Source organism: Haematobia irritans, chromosome 2, assembly GCF_050003625.1.
Source record: "Haematobia irritans isolate KBUSLIRL chromosome 2, ASM5000362v1, whole genome shotgun sequence".
Lineage (NCBI taxonomy): Eukaryota > Metazoa > Arthropoda > Insecta > Diptera > Muscidae > Haematobia > Haematobia irritans.
The window spans coordinates 105400750-105416189 of NC_134398.1; the positions used below are offsets into that span (position 1 = coordinate 105400750).

Consider the following 15440-nt stretch of genomic DNA (forward strand, 5'->3'; position numbering starts at 1 on the left):
CCTATATTGTTCCATTATTTAAGTCGGGTAGTAGATTTGAAGCTTCTAATTGTAGGGGTATAGCTAAGTTAAGCGCTATCCCTAAATTATTTGAGAAATTATTAACAGATGTTCTTTCTCATCAAGTTTCATCATTATATTCTAGCTCACAGCATGGATTTCGTAAAGCCCGTTCCACTGTAACCAACATTCTTGAGTTAACAACTTTAGTTAATGATGGTTTTAGACAGGGAAAACAGACTGACGCTGTATACACCGATTTTAGCAAATCGTTTGATAAAGTTAACCACAGGCTCCTCATGTTGAAACTTGATAAGTTTGGCTTCTGTCCTTTGTTATTAAATTGGATTAGATCTTACTTATCTGGGCGTGTACAACAGGTTGAATTTGGTGACACTCTATCCAAGAAGATTTCAGTTAAATCAGGGGTTCCGCAGGGTAGCCATTTGGGCCCCATTCTTTTTAACCTTTTAATAAATGATTTACCAAATGTTATCAAACATTCTTTTGTTTTAATGTATGCTGATGACGTGAAGATCTTTAGATCGTTCTCTGATCCCATTGAGCAAGTTTTGTTGCAACATGATCTTGACAGCTTCTCTTTCTGGTGTGATGTGAATTTAATGCAGCTAAATATTAAGAAATGTAAATTAATGTCTTTTTATAGATTCAAAAACTTCCCAATTTCATACAAACTTTTTAGCCATGAACTTGAAATAGTAGATTCTTTTCTTGATCTTGGTATCATGTTGGATCGTAGATTAAACTTTAGGCAACATATATGTATAATGGTTAACAAAGCTCTTAGTTCTCTCGGATTTATGAAACGATGGAGTAAGAAATTTTGTGATCCTTCCATAACTAAGAATTTATATATATATATCCCTTGTTCGGAGTAATCTTGAATATGGAACTGTTATTTGGGATCCAGCATACATCATTTATTCAAATAAAATTGAATCCGTTCAAAAACAGTTTCTTTTGTTTCACCTTCGTAGTCACGGATGGAATTTCAATACACTTCCTTCATATGCGTTTAGGCTCAATATGATTAAACTTCCTACCCTTAGTAGTCGTCGAAAAGTGTTGAACATTACTTTCATAATGAAAATCTTACAGGGTTATATCAATTCCGATTTTATCCTTAACCTTATATATATATATATATATATATATATATATATATATATATATATATATATATATATATATATATATATATATATATATATATATATATATATATATATATATATATATATATATATATATATTATATATATATATATATATATATATATATATATATATATATATATATATATATATATATATATATATATATATATATATATATTTTTTTTTTTTTTTTTGTATAGAGTAGTCTGTAAGGATATTTGTATCTATAGGCTAAATAAAAAAAATTTAAGATTTTACTTCTCGAGTGAAAATCTACAGATTTAAGATTTAAAATGAAGGCGGGGAGGGAGACCTCCTCTAAAACTGAAAAAAAACTAGATTTCTCAAGTTTACTTGAATTTTGCAAAGGCCGTAGGGGAATGTTATTAAATCAATATAGTGTACTTGATTTTTGTGTAATTGGACTGGAATCTTCTCCTTGCCCCACATTATGAAACTTGAAGGAAAGTTTACAGAATTTCTTGGAATTTGTAGAAAAAATGACGTCCCTTTACAATAAATAGAGCAAAATCTAACCTTCTCCGATTTAGAAGATGATTAAATTTATACAGGGTACATGATTTTTCGATGTCTGCACTGTTCGAAAAATATGTTTTTCATATGTTCCGATATAAACAAAATGTGTTTCGGGCACAATTTGTAAACACAATATATTTAAGTGCAAACATGTAATGTTCCGAAACTAGCACTAAATGTTTGGGACACATATGTTAATATGTTAGAATATATTATGTTTGGGGCATGAATGTTTCATAAAAATAATATGAGTGAATGTAAACATATATAAATTTACAAATTTCGAGTAAACATATATATTGTGATATTTTATTCACACGCAGAGAAGGAATATGATCACCCCAACCATGCTCCAAGAGCAAAATGTAGCACGTTTGTCGAAACCATGTTCTTTTCTAGGAGATTATGTATCTGATTTCGGAAAGCAAGTTATGTTTGACGAGAAAAGAATATTTTTGCGACAAAAATACTACATGGTAGCCGTGAAAAAGTAACAAGGTACTCTGGAAACATGTTTGAGGTGATCATATTCTTTCTCTGAGCAATTTCTGTGGAATTGTTTGTATGTTGTTTCGGAAAACCGTTTATAATAGGGCCAAAAATTTGATATGCTTAAGTCTAAATATTATTTAATTTGAATATTAGAATGAGTATTCGGAGTAAAGAGAATAGACATTCGGAACTAAGAGAATAGATATTTGAAAAAAAAAACAGCATGTGTTTTCGCCTTGAGAGCAGCATTTTTGTATGTGTGGACGTCTTGTTTATCACTTTGTCATTATGGGCACAATTTTTTACTTGGTTCGTTAAAAGAAATCGGAACGTACGAGGAGTAAGTCAAAATATTCAGGCAAAGGAAATTAAAAAAAAGAACGGTGGAAAATATACAAAAATTACAAAGGGATCTTCATAAAAACAACGAACGGGCACTATACTCTTTTTAGAGTTGGGACAGTAAAATTAAAAAAGGAGGACATAGTGAAAACTTAAACAGTAAAATGTATAAAAACAAAGTTTAGTTCCTGTTTATTAAGAAGTAGTCCAAGATAAGTTTTAAATGCATTTAAAATGGTGTTAAATGCTAGTAAAAAAACTGTTCATGCCTAAATAAATTTATGTGTATATTATAAAATTATTTATGTATGTTTATACTCGACTTATGCTTGCATGAGCTCGTGGGCGCTGCAAACTATGCTATATAAATGTAACTTATAAAGATAATTGTATACTGGTGACTATAACAGCTACGTAGCCCAGTGGATAGTGTGTTGGCTTACAAATTGCATGGTACGCGGTTCGATTCTCCGACCAAAAAAAAAAATTATAAAATCGAATAATTTCTTCAACATTATTTGTAAAGGGTGATTCTTTTGAGGTTAGGATTTTCATGCATTAGTATTTGACAGATCACGTGGGATTTCAGACATGGTGTCAAAGAGAAAGATGCTCAGTATGCTTTGACATTTCATCATGAATAGACTTACTAACGAGCAACGCTTGCAAATCATTGAATTTTATTACCAAAATCAGTGTTCGGTTCGAAATGTGTTTCGCGCTTTACGTCCGATTTATGGTCTACATAATCGACCAAGTGAGCAAACAATTAATGCGATTGTGACCAAGTTTCGCACTCAGTTTACTTTATTGGACATTAAACCAACCACACGAATGCGTACAGTGCGTACAGAAGAGAATATTGCGTCTGTTTCTGAGAGTGTTGCTGAAGACCGTGAAATGTCGATGAATGAAATGTCGCAGCAATTGGGTTTGTGTTATTCGACCACATGGAAGATTTTACGCAAAGATCTTGGTGTAAAACCGTATAAAATACAGCTCGTGCAAGAACTGAAGCCGAACGATCTGCCACAACGTCGAATTTTCAGTGAATGGACCCTAGAAAAGTTGGCAGAAAATCCGCTTTTTTATCGACAAATTTTGTTCAGCGATGAGGCTCATTTCTGGTTGAATGGCTACGTAAATAAGCAAAATTGCCGCATTTGGAGTGAAGAGCAACCAGAAGCCGTTCAAGAACTGCCCATGCATCCCGAAAAATGCACTGTTTGGTGTGGTTTGTACGCTGGTGGAATCATTGGACCGTATTTTTTCAAAGATGCTGTTGGACGCAACGTTACGGTGAATGGCGATCGCTATCGTTCGATGCTAACAAACTTTTTGTTGCCAAAAATGGAAGAACTGAACTTGGTTGACATGTGGTTTCAACAAGATGGCGCTACATGCCACACAGCTCGCGATTCTATGGCCATTTTGAGGGAAAACTTCGGAGAACAATTCATCTCAAGAAATGGACCGGTAAGTTGGCCACCAAGATCATGCGATTTGACGCCTTTAGACTATTTTTTGTGGGGCTACGTCAAGTCTAAAGTCTACAGAAATAAGCCAGCAACTATTCCAGCTTTGGAAGACAACATTTCCGAAGAAATTCGGGCTATTCCGGCCGAAATGCTCGAAAAAGTTGCCCAAAATTGGACTTTCCGAATGGACCACCTAAGACGCAGCCGCGGTCAACATTTAAATGAAATTATCTTCAAAAAGTAAATGTCATGGACCAATCTAACGTTTCAAATAAAGAACCGATGAGATTTTGCAAATTTTAGGCGTTTTTTAAAAAAAAAAAAGTTATCAAGCTCTTAACAAATCACCCTTTATTACAGGAAAAGGTGCCAAGAACTAAAAAATTTCGTGGAAGTGAAAATTATGTGAAGGAATGAGCACAATCTTCTTTGGGGAAAATTCTTCCAATCATGTAATATTTTTGGGCTCAAAATGCTTCCAAACATATAATATGTTCACATAAATCAAACTTATTAATGTTTCGGCAGTATCCAATAATATATGTGCTAACTGCAAAATATGTTTGGAACATATGTTAGAGAAGCGTTTTTTTTAGGGTGTGGTTGGGGTAGGGAAAAGAGAAGATGGGTAGTTTGTGATACAACTTTTTATCTAAACACATTTTTTGCTTCTAAGATTCGTAGAATTTTGTAGGGAATGCAGTTAACGAATCCACTCAAAAACAGAACGTCTAGGTTCCAAATACTGACCCCACTTTGTCAAAATTTTGCAAACAATAAATTGTAGGCCCATATCTTGCAAACGGTAAAAGATAATTGCACACGCACGCAAACTTTTTTGTAGAGCTCTACAAGTTCTACCCAGCAAAATCCATCGAAATCGGTTCAAACTTGCGGATTTTACAGCTAAAACAAAATTGCGTACCCCCGATGTGACCTACAGGTCACCTCGTGGACCCACTAGGCACCCACAAATCGACAAACTTAGAGGAAAATACTTCAGCTTTCACACACAGAAAAAATTATATTGATATCTTTATCCGTTCAAAAGTTACAGAATTATGTTATTTCCAAAAAAGCGATTTGGAACCATGTAACGTGGTTTTGTCGTAGGCTGAGATAGACCAGTAGTTGTCCAGGATCACCTTTAAGGACCCACAAACCTTAAAATTAAAACACACACTTTATACCTTAATAGGTTGAACAGTACAGGTTTTATTGATGGTTATTTTTATATACGTACAATAGTAATTCGTTTTATAAGCTTGGAATTCAGGGATGTAGTGGATATTCGTTGCTGTGGCCCACTGTTGATTCGACGACTGTGAAGACGAGCTAGGTTCGTTGATTTGGGTTTCGGGATTGGGATTCGGTTAAAGGTTGTCGGCCACCGTTCGGTGATTCGGGATTTTGTTAACGATCTGTTCGGTTGTCGTTAACGATCCACTGAGTCGGCGTTCGTGACCGAGGCTTCGGGATTGTCGTAGATGATTCGGCGTTGTTGATCAGTCGGTTATTGATCTGGGTTTTGTGGTTCGTGATGGTCGTTGATTCGGATATCGTGGTTGACGATTCGTTACAGCGTTCGGTAGTTCGGGATTGACGATTCGTTGTCGTTGACTGTTCGGTTGATAAATCGGTTCGGTTATTGCAGGCTTGTCTTCAACGATTAGCTTCGGTAATTCAGGTTGGTCGTTGATGATTCGTGCCTGATTGTTGATTTTGGGTTGTCGCTGACGATGTCTTGATATATAGTGGTCGTTGCTAGGTTGATGTCGTGGCCGTTGCTTTCTCGATGATGGGATGCTGGTGGTCCGTTGGTTGTTCGGTGATTGTTGTTCGTTGATTGTTGTTCGTTGATTGTAGTTCGTCGTTCTGGTGCTCGTTGGCTGCTCGGTGATTCGTTGAAGCTTCGTTGTTTGGTTAGTAAACTAATACTACGGGGAGATACACGAATGTGGAAGCAAGCTGATGGCCGAAGCGATCAGTGCGGAAGCAAGCGAATGCAGAAGCAAACTAATTGCCGAAACAATTAGTGCGGAAGCAAGCTAACAGCCGAAGCAATTAGTGCGGAAGCAAGCGAATGCAGAAGCAAGCTAATTGCCGAAACAATTAGTGCGGAAGCAAGCTAAAAGCCGAAGCAATTAGTGCGGAAGCAAGCGAATGCGGAAGCAAGCTAATTGCCGAAACAATTAGTGCGGAAGAAAGCTAAAAGCCGAAGCAATTAGTGCGGAAGCAAGCGAATGCGGAAGCAAGCGAATGCAGAAGCAAGCTAATTGCCGAAACAATTAGTGCGGAAGCAAGCTAAAAGCCGAAGCAATTAGTGCGGAAGCAAGCTAATTGCCGAAACAATTAGTGCGGAAGCAAGCTAAAAGCCGAAGCAATTAGTGCGGAAGCAAGCGAATGCGGAAGCAAGCGAATGCGGAAGCAAGCTAATTGCCGAAACAATTAGTGCGGAAGCAAGCTAAAAGCCGAAGCAATTAGTGCGGAAGCAAGCGAATGCAGAAGCAAGCTAATTGCCGAAACAATTAGTGCGGAAGCAAGCTAAAAGCCGCAGCAATTAGTGCGGAAGCAAGCGAATGCAGAAGCAAGCTAATTGCCGAAACAATTAGTGCGGAAGCAAGCTAAAAGCCGAAGCAATTAGTGCGGAAGCAAGCGAATGCGTAAGGGGTGAATTCCTTTTGATTAGACGGATCTATGCCAATTGACTTGTCCGTCAGTTGGAATTCTGCCTACACACTAAAAAGGCTGCCCTTATAAGTAGGGGTCACAATAAAGTGAATGAGAATTATGTCCATAGCGACCAAAAATATAATAAAATTATTGTAGTCAGAAGTCGTGTTACCATGTAACTGACATTACTCGGTAGTGAAAACATAATCGGCATTGAGTGATAATGGGCTATAGTGGTAGGCACAGTGGCTCACAGCAAGTATATGTCGAAGGTGTAAAACGATTATAGGTAATGGTACTAAAAATACGTATTTTTTTTTAATATCATGTGGTAGTGGGAGATAGTATGTACGGGCGAAATATATTTCGAACCGTTACAACCATTTTGCGTTGTTTTTATTACAGAAAAAAGTGAGAAAGATGGAAGATGAAATTAGCTTGAAAAGAATTTTTTTAAGTTAGTCTTTATGAAATTATTTTTACATCCAGTAAAAGATTCAACGTTTATCACAAAAAATATATACTTTTCTTCCGAAGAAACTTCCTTACAGCGAAAAGCAAATAAGAAACGATATTAGTTCGTTGGAAGGAAAGAGTTATTTTTTGCGATGATTAGGATTCAATGCGACAAAACTCCAGATATGTTATTTTTTAAAATATCATATGACAAAACAACATAATTTTCTCTGAATCGGGGTTGCTAGGTGGTTTTGGAAAAGTCTAAAAATAAGCTATCGAAAAAGTCTGTCACATAAATTTTAAACATTTTCTTTTCCAAATACAGAACTTTTTGTGACCCCTTAAAGGTGTATTTTCACTCTCCTGTAAAATTGAGTTTTTACACTTATGGGGTTTTGTCATAAATCCACAGAAATATTCCACATATTCTATATCGATTCCTTAACGACTTTAATTTTACGTCGTTTCAGATGGTTGTCCCTAAAAGAGCTGCCTTGTTGCTGGATCGTTTAATGGTAGCCTTACATCATGCTCTCGAGAAGGAACGCACTGGAAGTGCTCGACTGAGTGATTTCTATAATAAAATCAATAATGAGAAATATTCAGGGTCACTCGACAAGGGTAATGGAGATATCAGCGATGAAAAAGGTGAAACAGTGCTGCTTGCTTTAGTTGTGCATATCATACAATAAGTTTGTCATTCCATTTCTAATGCATCGTTGAAGAAAATTTATCAGACATAATTATTATTTTTACACTAATAGAAACAATTGCGTTCCACAATCGTGAACAGACGCACAGTGCTTCGATCATACAACGAATGGACAAAAATAGAAGGAGGCGTCGTAGGAAAGGAAACTTTTAAGGGACTTTTTGATGGTCAAAACCAAGAAAAATGTGAAGTTTGGTACCGATCGGACCACTCCTTCGCGTGCTCCCATATAAAGGGACCAAAAATATCTGATTATTAGATACCACAAATAGTCCGTCCTTTGGGAACGGTTTACATTTGGCCCCCCTCGACCATGGGAAAAGTTTATTAACATTTAATTTTTTTACGATTTTGACTGGTTATGTTAAATAAATGTGTTTTATATTTGTTGTGAGCTCAATTCAATTCAAAAAAATAAAATATTGCTAATTTTTAAAAATTAACGTCATTTTTGCAAAGTTTGTATTTAAAACAGGTGAAATTTTCAATTTTTCCTAATTTTGGCCATCTTGTTGGCACTTCGAGGATTTGTAACAAAAAAATAAAGGGTGATTCTTTTGAGGTTAGGATTTTCATGCATTAGTATTTGACAGATCACGTGGGATTTCAGACATGGTGTCAAAGAGAAAGATGCTCAGTATGCTTTGACATTTCATCATGAATAGACTTACTAACGAGCAACGCTTGCAAATCATTGAATTTTATTACCAAAATCAGTGGCAGAAAATCCGCTTTTTTATCGACAAATTTTGTTCAGCGATGAGGCTCATTTCTGGTTGAATGGCTACGTAAATAAGCAAAATTGCCGCATTTGGAGTGAAGAGCAACCAGAAGCCGTTCAAGAACTGCCCATGCATCCCGAAAAATGCACTGTTTGGTGTGGTTTGTACGCTGGTGGAATCATTGGACCGTATTTTTTCAAAGATGCTGTTGGACGCAACGTTACGGTGAATGGCGATCGCTATCGTTCGATGCTAACAAACTTTTTGTTGCCAAAAATGGAAGAACTGAACTTGGTTGACATGTGGTTTCAACAAGATGGCGCTACATGCCACACAGCTCGCGATTCTATGGCCATTTTGAGGGAAAACTTCGGAGAACAATTCATCTCAAGAAATGGACCGGTAAGTTGGCCACCAAGATCATGCGATTTGACGCCTTTAGACTATTTTTTGTGGGGCTACGTCAAGTCTAAAGTCTACAGAAATAAGCCAGCAACTATTCCAGCTTTGGAAGACAACATTTCCGAAGAAATTCGGGCTATTCCGGCCGAAATGCTCGAAAAAGTTGCCCAAAATTGGACTTTCCGAATGGACCACCTAAGACGCAGCCGCGGTCAACATTTAAATGAAATTATCTTCAAAAAGTAAATGTCATGGACCAATCTAACGTTTCAAATAAAGAACCGATGAGATTTTGCAAATTTTATGCATTTTTTTAAAAAAAAAAGTTATCAAGCTCTTAACAAATCACCCTTTATATCCATGAATTTCATTTCTCTGCTGAATTTGGTTTTGTAGTTGTTGTTATTATTCAATCCAAAAAATAAAATTTTGCTAATTATGAAAAACTACACGCAAAGAAAAAAAAAAACGTTTGGAAACGTGTACTGAAAACTTTTTTCTTTTGTTAGAGTTTTTTGAATTGCTTCGAAAATTTTAAACTTTTATCACCAAAAAAAATCGTTTGTTACAAAATTTTTGGTTTTTCAATAAAAAAAATTATTCTTGAACCAACAACACAGTCCATTTCGTTTATATCAACCACTGTTCTTTTCTGACTTTAAGTCTTTAATAAGACACATTTTACAGTTCATAGTAAACATTTTATATAATACGAGTAGTATGTAATGTTGAACATCTTTTCGGAATCTTCCGAAAAACTTTTTGGTGTTCGGTCGAAGCAGGGATCGAACCCACGACCCTTGGCATGCAAGGCGGACGTAGCAACCACTGCTCCACGGTGCCCAACCAAATGTATATTTCTGTTAAATAAAGTTTATTTAATCGGCTCGTGGGCGCCGCAAGGTATGCTATATAAATATATCTTATATGTATAATTGTCTATTGATGATAATAATAGCTACATAGCTAAGTGGATAGTGTGTTGGCTTACAAATTGCATGGTCCGCGGTTCGATTCTCCGTCCAGGCGAATGGTAAAATTATAAAATCGAAAAATTTCTTCTACATTGTTTGTATTACAGAAATAGGTGCTACGTTAAGAACTAAAAAACCTCGTGGAAGTGAGAAAGATGTGAGGTAAAATGCAATTAGCCAGAAAAAAATGTTTTTTTTTTGCGTTACTCTTTATGTAATTGTTTTTACATCCAGGAAAAGAATAAACGTTTATCACAAAAAGTATATAATTTTCTTCCAAATAAACTTCGTTACAGCGAAAAACAAATGAGAAACGAACTTTGTTAGTCTAAAATTTCGTTTGGGAGGAAAGAATTATTTTTTGCGTGTGGTGTCATTATTGCAAACGTTTGTAAAACAGGTCAATATTTCATTTTTTTGGCCATGTTGGTGGTATCTTGAGGATTTGTAACAAACAAATATATCTCTGAATTTTGTTTCTGGTTTTGATTTTTATTTGTATTTGTTGTCAGTATTCAATTCAAAAAAAAAAAATGCAAATTTTTAAAGGTATACACCCAAAGAAAAGTAGACTTCTAAAATCAAATTTCAAATTCTTATTTTTAGCCTGAATTCGCACTTAAAATTTTAAGTACGCAAATACTAAGTTATACTCATATTAAGTACAAAGTGTGCTTATTTGTTTAATTCAAGTACTTAAAGTTTGAATTAAGCTGGTTTTGGATTAAAACAAGAAAATTGTTACTTAATATGTCAGTAGGAGCTACCCAGCAAAAAAATTTTGAAGTTCTTCCAAAGGCACAACTTTAAAAGCACTTCCAGAGGATACACTCCCAATGATGTTCTTTATTTTAACTACCCAGGAAGTTCTTTTCATTCAATTTTTTATAACATGTTTTTTCCTACTTTTAATGGGTAATTTTTATTTTTTTTTTGTTTCAAATAGGTTAAAAACAGAGTAAGAATTCATAAAATAGCACAAACCATTTAAATTTTGATGAAAAAATTCTAAATCCAATCTGAAAAAATTGTGAATTTTTGAAAATATTTGAGGTCAAACGTTTCAGACAAGCGTTAGAATCCATTAAAAATTATAAAAAAATATACAAATTATTTAATATACATTCAAAACATTGAATTCGGATCACTCCTAAAGATGTGATGCAAATTCAGTGCACCGGCTGTTGAAATGGAGGACTTCCGTCCTATGGCAAAGCCCATGTTAAATTCATCGCTTCTGCGTCAATTTTGCACCACTTCCGGATCCAAAAAGAACATCATCATTACATTTTTGGTGACGCTTTTTTTGAGAGCACAAAATAGAGTTTTGTTCTCCTCGATGCTCTCATCGGTTTTCAACCCCAAAAATTGTTTTGTTTGTAATGGTAGTGGCTTGTATTTTGTTTGCTATCTTAAGTCGACTATGGCTTAAAATAAGAAAAGTTTAACTTGATATTTTTATCGTTGCACGTTCAGAGCATCGTGTGTGTTTGCTTGCATTTGATTTGCTACCTTAAGCCGAATCTGGCTTAAAATAAGAACACTTTTACTTGATATTGATTTATGAGCACATTGGAATGCAAAATCAAATTTTGCTCTCCTTGTTACTCTTATAGATGCTTAACCACCAAAAATTGTTTTTTTTTCGCATGTATGAAACATTGGGGGGTATGTATGTGTGTAAGTTTTGATTTCGAGTTTGTGTTTTTGGCTTCGCTTGCATTTTATTTGCCAAATTATTTTAGTATTATTGTGTGCTTAGACCCTATGTCACAGTGAAGTAGCTTTATAAATTATGAATAAAAAAAGTTGAGGCAGCATACAAATATTTAAAAGGTAAGTAAAAATAAAGTTTATTGGTTTAAAATGGTTATTTGCCAACAGATATGTATTTCATCATATTTAAATTGATTCTGCATACATTTTTAAGCAAACGTAGCGTCTGCATACTAACAAAAAAATGTTTGTCGTTGGTATACCAAGAATAATGTCGGCTTAATTCAAGTAATGCAGTGGACTCAAAAGTCGCCTCATCATTTTATAGAAATAATTTAAGACATCACATTGACAATTTCGTTCCCTAAGCGTTAAAGGAGTGCTTGAACAGAGCGTCAATGGATTTGGCCGATATATGTGATAAGTGGAGACAAACTTACTATTTAACGCGACAAGGCCTACAAAAGTTGAATTCCTCTTAGTTTCTCGTTTCCTGATCCATACAAGAACTGCTGATTTGGTAAATAAAAATACATAAATATATATTTTTATATTATTTTTTATATATTTATTTTTTTATTTTTGTGCTTGAATCAATTACATGTATTATAAATCTATGTAACTACTTCTTCGCCTACGTTATCCAGGCAATGTTGGCATTAATATATACTCAGACAGTCAACCTGCAATAAAATCCTAAGACTCTGTGTTCCTCAACTCGAAAACGGCCATCGACAGCCGCAAATCTCTCAATGAGATGGCTGAGCAGCACAATATTCACCTAATATGTGAATATCGGGGAACTGCGAAGCAGATGAGCTGGCAAGGCTAGGAACTACCTTACATATTCCAGGGGAACTAGAATCTGTCGGTATGCCTCTGGCTACCTGCAAGCTCATACTGTGTGAGAAGAGTGTCATGATGGCGGGTGTTCGATGGGAGAATTGCAAGGGTTGTAACGACACCAAGCAAATATTGCCCCATTTAAACTTAAACCGCACACTAGATATGCTAGTGTTCTCGAGACGCCAGATATCGCTCCTGATATCTGCTATAACGGGTCGCTGCCTGATAGGTGATTTTGCAAAAACTATTGGCGCGAAGTGAAATGACTATTGTATGAGCTGTCATGATGCGGAGGAAAAGGAATCAATAAAACACCTCTTGTGTGAGTGTCCTGCATTTTGTGTAAGGCGTAAGCAAATTTTAGGGGCATATTCAGATTACTGGCGGCCCTGGAAAACGTTAACTTAAGCAGTCTGCTAATGTTTTTGGAACAATCTGGTTGGTTCAACAGAAGAAAATAATCGAGAAGGTTCAGCGGTTAAAACTAGAAGTGACTAGGTACTTTTAGTTAATGTGGTATCACAATGGACTGAATAGTCTAAGTGAGCCTGAATTTTAATCGGGCTGCCACTTTAACCTAACCTACATGTATTATTGTATAATAGATTTTCTTATTTTATGTATTTGTCTTTTTATTATAAATGTATGTATCGATATAAAAAAAGAATAATAAAAAATATTTTAAAAATATATGAACAAACTTTTACTTTATGGGAATTAAACGCAAATTAAGATTAAAACAAGTACAAAGCAAACTAAAACCAAGCGCATATAAAATAATATCGAATACGGTTCGGGATTAAATCAAGTACAGATCGTTCCTGAATCAAGCATAGTAGGATAATATTCAAGAATAAAAAAGATTGATCCAAGACTTGATTCCGCTTAAAACAAGTTCATGTTGGCTCAAGTTAAGCGCTATTGGGTTTAATGTAAGCTTAAATGCGGATTGAATCAAGTGCAGATTAGGATTAAAAAGAGCTTCACTAGGCTTGAATCAAGCACTTCCCGTACTTAAAGGAAGCACAAACACGATTGAAAATTTCTAAAATTAAGAAATCTGTACTTAATATTTTCGGGATTAAATTAAGAATTTTCTTCTTGGATTTAGAAAATCCGTACTTACCGTACTTTTGACACCGCTACGGCTTGAATCAAACAAACTTTTCTCTATTAATTTTTTGGGCGTAGCGCCATTTTTCCAAACGTTTGTAAAACCGAGAAAACCCGACTTTCAGTCTTCAATAATGACGCAATCATGCAGAAGTGCAATGACGGGATATATCTCTCCACTTCCAATTTGGGGTATTGTGCATCTAGGCACCGAAATTTTTATCCGATCTGCATGAATTTAAAATCTAGAGAACATATTGCGAATCGGTCCATATTTTTATATATCTCCCATATACCACGATACCGGCTAAACCTACAGAACATGCATGGACACCTCCAAACCCTCCTGATCCTGAGTCAATACTACACAGACTAAAGGAATGTAACCCAGATCTTCCAACCGCCGACTGGACGGTTGGTCGTTTGGATGAGGTGGATGGACCAAAACGACATGCGGAGTTTATATTGAACATTGAGTCGCTGCCACATCTAGCCCAGACCCAAGGACGTGTAAGATATGGATTCATTATATCCATATGGAGGTATACAAGTGATCAGCCAAAGGATTCCGAAACGGACAAGCCTCCGGTGGAGTCAGAAGAAGAAAAATCTTGCGAAGCCGAAGCAGACATAGAAACTGCAGACATTGACGAACATCGTATGCGGGAAGTTTCCACAGGCTCAGACCTCACCAAAGCTGAACCGCGGATTGTTGCGAGAGTCACCGGGATCTGTGAAGACGAAGCCCTTGATGACTCAATGGAAGCGGCTGATGTGACGGTGGTTGAAAATTTGGATGGTTCTACGGTTCCTCCAGATAAATCTTCTCCATTGTAAGGCTGCTTGAGCTGCCTTAAAAGTTCTCCTGATGAAAGGAGACACAGCACCAACCCTCGTCACCAAAAACAGACAAGAGGTGTTGGACGTCACATTGGCCTCTCCGAAACTGAATGATAAGATATCTGAGTGGCAAGTTTTGAAGGAACATAGCTTCTCAGATCAGCGCTACATCAGTTTCAGATTGGCTGTTCGTACTTCAAAGACCATATTTCCGCCAAATGTTAGGAAATCTGATTGGAATAGGTATAGGGAATCGTTCTATATGATGATACCGGAAATACCAGAGACAACTATGAACACTGTGCAAGATATCGAAAACGCAGTGGAGCGGATTACTAAGGCCTTCAACATCTCACTGAAAGCTGCATGCCCTAGAGGGAAGCCAAGGGTGAAAATCGACCACCATGGTGGTCTACGGAGTTAAGTAATATGAGGAAATCCTGCAGGAAGCTCCTGAGGATTGGGACGCTTACAAGAAGAATCTGAGAGGATACAAGCGAGAACTTAGAAAGGCTCAGCATAACTCTTGGAATGTTTACTGCAGCAGTATTTAGAATACGGCCGAGGCTTCCAGACTACGGAAGATACTACCATCCACTAACTCCGCTCCAGGTTTCATTAAAACATCGGAGGGCAATTGGAAAACGTCCAGTGAGGAGACGCTGGAGGTACTATTGGACACACATTTTCCTGGAAATTAGACGGTTGAACCCTGTTCTGGCGGTGCTACAGTGGCTCAGCGGTCATTTCCTATCGAGGAACTTGTATCGGAATCTAGAATAAAATGGGCGTTAAATAGCTTTGGGTCATTCTGATGGAATTACTCCGGCGGAGTTACAAGCAGCGACTGAAAGAATTATCCCCTGGTTGACGGTGATATATAAAGCTCACTATCTGTCAATGAATATACAATCGTGGCGTTTCTAGACATCGAGAGACATTCAATATTAAATGG

General features: G+C 36.3%; 1 protein-coding gene across 1 annotated transcript in view; it reads left to right on the top strand.

The window, feature by feature from the left end:
* The window catches only part of AstCC (Allatostatin double C), a 200815-nt gene that overhangs the window by 137133 nt on the left and 48242 nt on the right, over window positions 1–15440 (top strand). Inside the window, exon 2 of the mRNA XM_075293492.1 lies at window positions 7631–7808. Coding sequence (XP_075149607.1) covers window positions 7631–7808 — 178 coding nt within the window. The remainder of the gene's footprint in view (window positions 1–7630; window positions 7809–15440) is intronic.